Source organism: Periophthalmus magnuspinnatus, chromosome 17, assembly GCF_009829125.3.
Source record: "Periophthalmus magnuspinnatus isolate fPerMag1 chromosome 17, fPerMag1.2.pri, whole genome shotgun sequence".
Classification (NCBI taxonomy): domain Eukaryota; kingdom Metazoa; phylum Chordata; class Actinopteri; order Gobiiformes; family Gobiidae; genus Periophthalmus; species Periophthalmus magnuspinnatus.
In genome coordinates, this window is record NC_047142.1 from 9,137,249 (window position 1) to 9,146,999 (window position 9,751).

General features: G+C 43.6%; 1 protein-coding gene across 1 annotated transcript; it reads right to left on the reverse strand.

Moving 5' to 3' along the window:
• Positions 1-4,568: 4,568 nt before the first annotated feature.
• si:ch1073-184j22.2 (dual specificity protein phosphatase 14) lies at positions 4,569-6,929 on the reverse strand. Its single transcript, XM_033982848.2, has 2 exons — positions 6,895-6,929; positions 4,569-5,327 (listed from the first exon to the last, which is right to left on the reverse strand). Exon 2 carries the CDS (start codon positions 5,325-5,327, stop codon positions 4,569-4,571), a length of 759 nt encoding a protein of 252 aa, XP_033838739.1. The 5' UTR covers positions 6,895-6,929.
• Between the last annotated feature and the right edge of the window lie 2,822 nt (positions 6,930-9,751).

Here is a 9,751-nt window from a genome sequence, read left to right on the forward strand (position 1 = left end):
CTCCGTCACCTTAGAGCTGATGGAGAAGATCATGGTGAAGGCCACGGACGAGCTGTGGGATGAGTACAAGACTGCATTTGACATGGAAGCAGCAACCGTGGAAATTCGAAACCCCACCTTCACAGAAGTGCTCAGCCGAAACCTGCGGAAGTGGTACGCCGCTCGAGCGGATTTACAGGAGTCCAGGGACGAGGACACTTCTTCTGGACGTCCCTCACTGCTCCAGAGACTCAGGAAATGGGCTTCAAAGAAAATAGGACTCCTGAGAGGAAGGAGATCAAGAGAAGAGACCAGACCAGACTGGGTTTAGTCCCAGGTTAGTCCTGGGTCAGACCTGGTTTAGACCTGGGTTAGACTTGGTTTAGACCTGGTTTAGACCTGGTTTAGACCTGGGTTAGACTTGGTTTAGACCTGGTTTAGACCTGGGTAAGACCTGGTTTAGACCACGTTTAGTCACGGGTTAGTGTTAGGGTTAGGATCCCAGGTTTAGTCCTGGGTTAGTCCTGGGTTAGACCTGGGTTAGACCTGGTTTAGTCCTGGTTTAGTCCTGGGTTAGACCTGGGTTAGACCTGGTTTAGTCCTGGTTTAGTCCTGGGTTAGACCTGGGTTAGACCTGGTTTAGTCCTGGTTTAGTCCTGGTTTAGTCCTGGGTTAGTCCTGGTTTAGTCCTGGTTTAGTCCTGGGTTAGACCTGGGTTAGACCTGGTTTAGTCCTGGGTTAGACCTGGGTTAGACCTGGTTTAGTCCTGGTTTAGTCCTGGGTTAGACCTGGGTTAGACCTGGTTTAGTCCTGGTTTAGTCCTGGTTTAGTCCTGGGTTAGTCCTGGTTTAGTCCTGGGTTAGACCTGGTTTAGACCACGTTTAGCCGCGTTTAGTACTCCTTATAGTACTTTTGGGGCCGCCTGCCCCAAAAGTACTATAAGGAGCCTCCAGTTGGTCCAAAATGCAGCGGCCAGAGTCCTAACAGGAACTAAAAGAAGAGACCACATCAGTCCTGTACTAAAATATCTGCACTAGCTTCCTGTCGAGCTTAGAATCAAATTCAAAGTCCTCCTCCTGACATACAAAGCCCTAAACGGTATGGCCCCATCCTATCTGCAAGATGCTATTGTCCCGTACCAGCCAAACAGAGCACTCCGTTCTCAGAATGCAGGACTATTAGTGGTTCCTAGAGTGTCCAAAAGTACAGTGGGAGGGAGAGCTTTCAGTTACCAAGCTCCTGTGCTATGGAATCAACTCCCTGCTGATGTTAAACAGGCCCTCCTCCGCCCCCCTCCCTCCTCCTCGCCTGGCCAATTTTTCTTGTTTTGTCTGATTTTTCCTGTTGTTTGATTTTCCTGTTTGTTTTTGTGTGTAGGCAGCACGGTGGCTGAGTGGCTCATGTCTCACAGCAGAAGGTTTGGTTCGATCCCCGGGTCGCCCAGGCCTTTCTGTGTGGAGTTTTTCATGTTTCTCCCCGTGTCTGGATGGGTTTCCTCTGGGTACTCCGGTTTCCCCCATCAACCAAAACATGAACGCCCTTCGAGACAACTGTTGTTGTGATTTTGGGCGTTACAAAAATAAATGAATTGAATTGTATGTGCATGTGTGTATGTATGTGTGTATGTATGTGTGTGGGTGTGTGTGTGTGTGTGGGGGGGGGGGGGGGGTGTATGTGGGGTGTGTGTGTGTGGGGAGGGGTGCGCGTGTGTGTGTGTGTGGGGGGGGGGGGTATGGGTGTTATATTTAAAGCATTGCATTTTAATAATTTTCTGTTTCCTTCAATAAATATTGTGAATCGGAACTGTCTCTTGGCCTGTTTAAAGTGAACCTTACCTGTGTGCCTTGGGCTTTATATTCTCCAGGTGAAATTCCTGGGGTGGCGTTGTTATTTATTGTTAAATTACTTAAAGTGAGAACCAAATCACTTACTAAATTCCACCGCTCCTGCCACATTTACCTCAAAGCAACTTTACATTACACTGCATCATACTCCTCCATTTCACTCAAACTGGCACAGAAACTAGCTCACTATTTGATTCAATTACTGCCTGTATAATTAACTAAATTCTAATCACTAGAAACGTGACGCTAAAGTAACTTATTTTGATCACTTGTGTTGAAATCTGGCGCTGCTGTTGTCTCCTGCTGCACATACACACTAACTAGAAATCTCCTCCACCAGCTGCTTGTCTCCATGGAGATAGTCAAGTTTATTGCTATATTGTGGAAGTCCGACTCATCTGGCTGCACCTAGAAGATCTGAAAATGAACAGAACCAGTGACAAAGAACTGATGCACTGGGCTGATATTTTTCACTCATTCAAGACAAAAAATATCAATAGTAATTGACAGATATTGCCAGATATAGCCAAATTGTGGAAAAAAAATTCTCAGTATTTTGTCAGTGAAAGATGTGTGTCAGTTTTGTTTGGGATTCACTGTACACTGTTTGCAGCGTGTGGAGAAGAGCGACCTCCTGGGGACCTACGGAGAAGTGCAGGTGATGGAGAGTCAAATGGCAACTGTGCTGGTTTAGTTCTATTTTAGTCCTGGTTTAGTCCTCATCTAGTCCTGGTTTATTTCTAGTCCTGGTTTATTTCTCATCTAGTCCTGGTTTATTTCTAGTCCTGGGTTAAGTCTCATCCAGTCCTGGTTTAGTCCAGTTGCTGATGTGATGTTTTATTCTACATTAAACCACAGTTGCAGGATTGAACCATTTAATTGTACAGTGTGGGGTACAGTGAGAGTCTTTAGTACAGTTGACTTTGGGACAGCTGATGTCACAGGATCCACTGAAAACATCAAGGGAACATTTCACTTTTGACACATTTCAAAACAACAACTTCACAGAAGAGAAAAAAAAAACACATTTGGATCAACATGTTTGGTACCTGTACAAGACCAGACCTGCATGGACATAGTTAAAGTACGCTGCATCCCAGAAGTATTTATAAAAGTTACTAATCAGCCCGTCACAACCTGGAGCTTTATCTTTGGACAAACAACTAAATGCTTTTTCCAATTCTTGTATAGTTATTTCTGCTTCACAGATCTGTTTGACTATTATCAATTTGGGGGATTAAATCTTTAATAGTTTTGTAAGAGGACTCAGTGTGAGGTTTAGAGTAAGATGACGTGTACAGCTGCTATAAAAGGAAGAGATTTCTGTGGAGATCAGTTGAGGGTCAGTACAAAGTTGATCATTAATATAAAGACTTTGAACTGCATTTCTTTCTTGCCTTTTCTTTTCCACGTTACAAAAATATGCTGTACTTTTTTTCACCGAGCTCCACCCATTTTGCTTTAGATCTAACATATACTCCTTTGGCTTTTTCAGTGTAAAGATCATCAAGGGAACACTGAAGAATACTTTTTTGTTGTTTATCATCATCGGCTACACTGAGAAGTACCCATTCTCGGCTGGGTACTTCGAACGATACTTAGGGGAGTACTTTGAAGGGTACCTTCGAACGGTAGATTTGGCGAATTGGGATATGGCCAGAGGCTCAGGGAACAGGCTTCAGAGAGAACAACAGCAGCAGCAAACAAAAGGAGAATCTTCATTAACAAAAACAACTGATTTGATGATGATTTGTTTGGATGCATTTACTTACATGAAGTCATAATATTAAACCTGCTCTGCTCATATGCTGATAGCCAAATTTTTTCTTTTCGCTCTGTTCTTCAAAAATACCAAATACATTATGGGTAAATCTGTCTTATCAAGACAGCAAAGGATACACTTATGTGTCCTTGGTAAAATGCTAAAATGCTAACCAAATCCAGGACACATGTCCATGGGGGACATGAACATTGGGACTTACTTGGATGACCTGGAGGTGCCTAGACTTTCAGAAACACATTGAGAGAAGAGCTGTGTGCAGGCCTCATGACAGGCTGTGTGTGCGTTATATATACAAACTACTGTCTCCTGAACAGTGTATCGTCTGAACTTTGCCCTTTGACCTCGGAGATGAAATACATAGAAGGAGGAGCTGGTGAAGTCTGAGGTAAAATTGTCTGTAAAAGTTTATATACGAGCTGTATCTGGACGATGATATAGATCTAACATTTTAAACATTGACAAACAACACAAAAAAGTTTATTATTGTACTTAAAAGAAATAACGTCTGTATCAAAAGATTTATGTCACATCTACACAAAGTCCAGAGTCTGTTTGATTTACAGAAAGAGATAACATACTTTTTTGGTCATCTGATCATCAGACAAAAAAAAATACATGAACTATATAATATTAATGTTATTTTAAAAAATGAGTGGAAAGAACTTTTAACAACTTCTTTAATCCCACCCTATGACTTTACATAAACTTACAGAGTTTTACATTTGTTGCTCCCTGCTGTGTATCTGCACCAAACAACTGACTAAAATAAACTAAAATAAACTACAATAATCTCAGTACTGCTCTCCCATTTCATCCCTGTAGCTTTTGAAAAATTCCCTTTTATACTTCTTGGGTTTTAGAAATGTTTAAATTTCAATAAATCCCTCTAAAGCTATTTTTTCTGTTTAGTGGCACAGTAGCACTCTGTTGATTCAGTTTTAGCAAATGGGGGGCAGGGTCTGTCACTTTCTGCGTCTCGGCGGTGGAGAGGGAGGGACCTGCCCCGGACACTTCCTGTGAGAGAAAAGCTCCGCCCCCCTCAGCTGCGGAGAGAGAGGGGCGGAGCTTAGAGACCCCCTGCGAGAAAGGAGGGGGGAGGAGGGCGGTCTGAGGGAGGAAAGAGTGGAGGTCAGAGAGGGTCTGAGGTCAGAGGTCAGTGGGGACCTAAAGGAGAGGAGCTGGTGACCTCTGGTTGCTGTAGCAGTGCTGTGCTTGGGCTGTGGGCGGAGCTGCCCCAGACTCTTCGTGGTTGCTGACACCCCGCCCTCGTCAGTGTCCTCTGCCAGTCGGACACTGTTGCTCCCGTACAGCCTCCTCTCGTAGGTCAGGAGCTGCTGCCAGAAGCCGCGGTTGAGGCGGATGTGCGGCCGGCGCTCTCTGACTAGGGCGTGTGCCTGTTGGAGGGACACGCCCCTAAACCGCATGAGGTACGCCATGACAAGTGCCGGCGAGCGGCTCATTCCGGCCGCACAATGCACCAGTGTCTTCCCGCTGTTGCTATGGATACGCTCGGCCACACGGTCGAAGTGTTGGTGCAGTGGTGCCGACGGCAGGTCGGAGACAGGCACACGTAGCACCTCCACGCCTGGCAGGGGGGGAGAGGGGTGAGCCAGGGTCGCGTTCACAATGAGTGTGATGCCCTTTCGTGACACCAGAGACCCATTCTGAGCACCGTCCGACCCGCTGAGGAATAACGAGGGCGTGATCTCTGAGAGCGCCATCTAAAGGGTCAGAGAAAGGTCAGAGGTCAGAGCTACATAAAGGTCAGAGCATAACTCCATCTAAAGGTTAGAGGCAGGTCAGAGAGACGTCAGAGGTCAGTGCCATCTAAAGTCAGAGAGGCCAAAGAGAGGTCAGACAGCACCATCTAAAGGTCAAAGAGAGGTCAGAGAAAGGCCAGACTAGAGTGGGATGATTTTAAAATTTACACTCATGATTATTGTGACCAAAATAATGTGATTAACAATATTGTCACGATAATGACTAAACCAAAGCAGTACAAAGTCCTCATATGTGGACACCAGGACCTTGTAGAGAAAAAATGTATTGTGCCCTGGACAACCCAAAATGTGTGGTCCACATATGTGGATACCAGGTCCTGGGAGGTTATAGGTTCAGATTAATTCATGGTTGTTGTAAAACCATGCTCTGCTGCTGCAGAATCAGCAGCAGAATGATATTTAGCTAGCGCTAACCTAGCAATAGCAAAGTCGACACAAACACAGATTCATACTAATCCAAACTAACACATAGCGTGTTACGATGGATATTTTGGCTCAAGTTTGGCAAACAGTGCAAGATGGTTGTCTCGTAAATGCTCGTGTAAGTTGCTGGTGTTTGTCCTTGGAGCCATATCTTTTTTCCTTTAGGCTCAGCAGATTGGTGACTCATCTTGGTGGTCTTGTTTTTCAAATCCATAATAATTTTACACATCAGACTTCACCTTCTTGAGTGAAGGGATCCAGATCCACTGCCCACGAGCCATGACTGTGACTGACAGTGATGAAGAACAAGTGTCACTGCTACAACAGCAGGGCAAACACCAGAACTAACATCTAAACATTGTAGTGAAACCAGAAACATGAGGCAGTCTGGTGCCCTAAAGGTGATTATAATCATATGTGATTATTACAATTATTAAAAGATGCCACGAACGATTAATTGCGGACCTTTTTATTGCGATTAATGATATTATCGTATATCGTTCATCCCTAGGCCAGACAGCACCATCTAAAGGTCAGAGAGGTCAGACAGAAAGCCAGGACTAAAACCAGGACTAAACCTGCACTAAACCAGGACTAAAACCAGGACTTAATCAGGACTAAACCAGCACTGAAATTGGGACTGAAATCAGGAATAAAACCAGGTCTACATCAGGTCTAAATGGGTCTAAATCAGATCTATACCAGGTCTAAATCAGGACTAAACCAGGTCTAAACAAGGACTGAACCAGGACTAAAGCAAGCCTGAACCAGGCTTAAACCAGGTCTAAACCAGGACTGAACCAGGACTAAACCAGGTCTAAAACCAGAGTCCTGGCTTCAGCACTCGAGGACATTTCACCACAAACCACTATTTCACTGTGGGACCTGGGACTGGGACAGGAAGGACAGACTAAGTGAGCACTAAACAAGAATTGAACCAGGACTAGACCAGGTGTAAACCAGGTGTAACCCAAGTGTAAACCAGCAGGATAACACAATACTGGGGCAGGAGGCAGAGGGTTTGAGGAACAGCACTCTGGAATAAGACTAGACTGAATCAGACACATTCAACATCAAGTCTTACTTTGCTCCAGCTCCTCTTACTGGGTCCTTCAGGTCTGGTCTCTGGTCTGGTTTCTGCTCTAGTCTCTGTTCTCTGTTCAGGTCCCTGTTCTCTGGTTTCTGGTCTCTAGTCTGGTCCTGGTTCCTGGTCCCTGGCCCCTGGTCTCTGGTCTGTGGTCTCTAGCCTCTGGTCTGTGGTCTCTGGTCTCTGGTCTGTGGTCTCTGGTCTCTGGTCTCTGGTCTGGTCTCTGGTCCGGTCTCTTGTCTATATTTAGCGCTGAAGCAGGGAGCAGTGACCAATCATACTCTCTTTGTAATTTTAGCTGAAATTGGAGCTGCCCACGTGACTGTGGAGTCCAACCCACAACCTCCCATGGCAAGACACTCAGAGAGACCAGTAGTCTAACCCACAACCTCCTCACCGACAGGGGGAGACAGGTTAACCACTCTGCTACAGCAACACAGGAAGGACATGCACATAGAGATCAAGAGTCTAACCCACAACCTCCGCACTGCACTGTGTTTTCACTGTGTCCTGAGTCCTGCTGAGAACCACCACTTTATTAAATAAAGATAAGAGCTACTGAAACTCAACTAGGATTAGATCTGGTCTTGGTCTTGGCCCTGTTTTGTCCTTTTTCTTTAGGATAATGTTCAAAGATAAGATCCTGGTTTGCTTGTGTTGTAGAGATAAAAGGGTAATTAAATTAAAATATAAAGAATTGGATTAAGTTGAGTTCTAAATTAAAACAGTCATATATTACCAATCTAGTATAATCAACGATATAATTGAATTAAAAAATTATAATTAATGAAACAATGTTTTGAAGCGTCATATATTCTTGTATCATTGATTCATATCTGGAAATAACATCACTATTCACCAAAGCAAATTGTGGTTTATGAATATTTATTGACCAAGTTAAACAGACAACATTTGAATATGAAATATGCAAATGAGTGTTGTTCTTGACTGGGGTTTAAAGATTAAAGATTAAAGATTAGATAAACTGCCCAAAAGTTCTATCTAAGTATTGAAGCTTAATTAATTAAGCCAATGTGTGATATGTGCACACACAGCCAGGGAGAGCGGAGATGCTAGTCACAGTGTGGTCCAGGGCTCCCATGGTTTGGAGGTCTGGTGTCATCAGGACCTTGAGTCTGAAGAATCAGATGAGCTGAGACAGACAGTGGCCACGTGATCTAAACAGTAGCTCTGTGCTCAGGCAGGTCACACTTTAAGGTGTGAGTCCAATTTGAGTCGAAGGCTGTTGACTAGAAAAAAATGGAAAAACTTAAATTTGAGAAAATGTGAAACTTTCATTCCCGTCAGATCCTCTATAATGATTTAGATTAAAAACATGTCAAAAGACAGGCACTACATTTTGGAAGAGAGAACTGTGAGTTTTATCTCCTCAGGCGTTGCTTCTTTTGTTTTTTTGTCTCCTGAGTGTGAGCTGAAAAGAAGAAGCGCTCTGTGTCTCTGTCCTCTGTGGTGAAAGGTCCAAACTGAACTTGCTTGGCCTCGTCAGAAGATGTCCAGTATATTTTCTGTTGAAACCACCCACTTGAGTTTTAAGTGGGACGACTAAACCAATGAGGTCATGAGTGCTGACTTGGCTAAAGTTGACTGGTGGTTTTGGAGGAGGAGAGTTCTGTGAATTTCCACTCACATGTGCATTATGAACATGCATGTGCACGTGCATTATGAACATGCTTGTGCACGTTCATTATGAACATGCTTGTGCACGTGCATTATGAACATGCTTGTGCACGTTCATTATGAACATGCATGTGCACGTGCATTATGAACATGCATGTGCACGTGCATTATGAACATGCATGTGCACGTGATTGTGCATTATTGTAAGCATTATAAACCAAGTTTTTCATAAATGAAAATATCCACATGATATTTACAGATCAATATGCAAACAATACTGACAGTATTCACAGCATCGACAGTTTACATGGATCGCCTTGTTTCTGTGGAGAAGTCATTTGCTGAGATTGTTTAAAACAGCTGTTTTGTGGTCATGGCACCTTTATTTACTTCAGTCAAAGGCTTTCTTTCCTCAAAGAGGTTGTCAATTGTTCCGTTCTTGTACAAACTTTGTAGATCTTTTAAGAAAAGTCTAATCCAAAGTTTCAACTGTGTGCATCCATAAATCTTACAGTGAAATTTAGGTCTGGTGATGGGGCTGGAAAGCATCAGGATGCATCTTCCCGTAACGTAGAGTTAAACATTTCCTATTTTAGGTCCATTATCACGGCAACGGTGAAGAGGTGCTTCTCACAGTTTCATTGGTCAATGTGTAATACGACAGTGTTTCCCAAAGTGCGGACTGTGGACCTGCAGCTTCGCGAACAAACATGATGAGCAGCTGTCTGTGATGAGGATAAATGTATAAAAATATTTTCTGTAAATAAAGTCTTCATAAACATGTTTATGTCTCATAGAAATAAGCTCACTAAAAAACAAAAGCTTTTATTTGGCACAAACTCACACTGATTTACATAAACTCATCCCCAAGTTTGAGTCATTACCGGATCTGCGTTGGTCATGTTAACATGAACACGACTCCACCAACAGTTCTGTGATAGCGTTAGGGAAAGAAAGAAAGAAAGGTTTAGTTTGTGTTGCCATGGTGACAGCAGAAGCGTGTGATCATGTGCAGAAAAATATATGATGCAAACTCGGCTCTGACTCAAACAAAGGAATCGCAGTTTTACAAAAGTCGCTCATGAAAATAAGAGGCACTCCTAAAAACCATGGAACCCACTTTTAAACAGTGTTGTCCTATTCACCTGTTGTGCCTTTTTTGACAAGGCAAAGCTCCTGTTTAGACCTAAAACTGTACCAAAAACGCAGCCAACTT

Coding starts and splice junctions, on each gene's coding strand:
- si:ch1073-184j22.2 (XM_033982848.2), bottom strand. CDS start 5,327: ATGGCGCTCTCAGAGATCACGCCCTCGTTATTCCTCAGCGGGTCGGAC.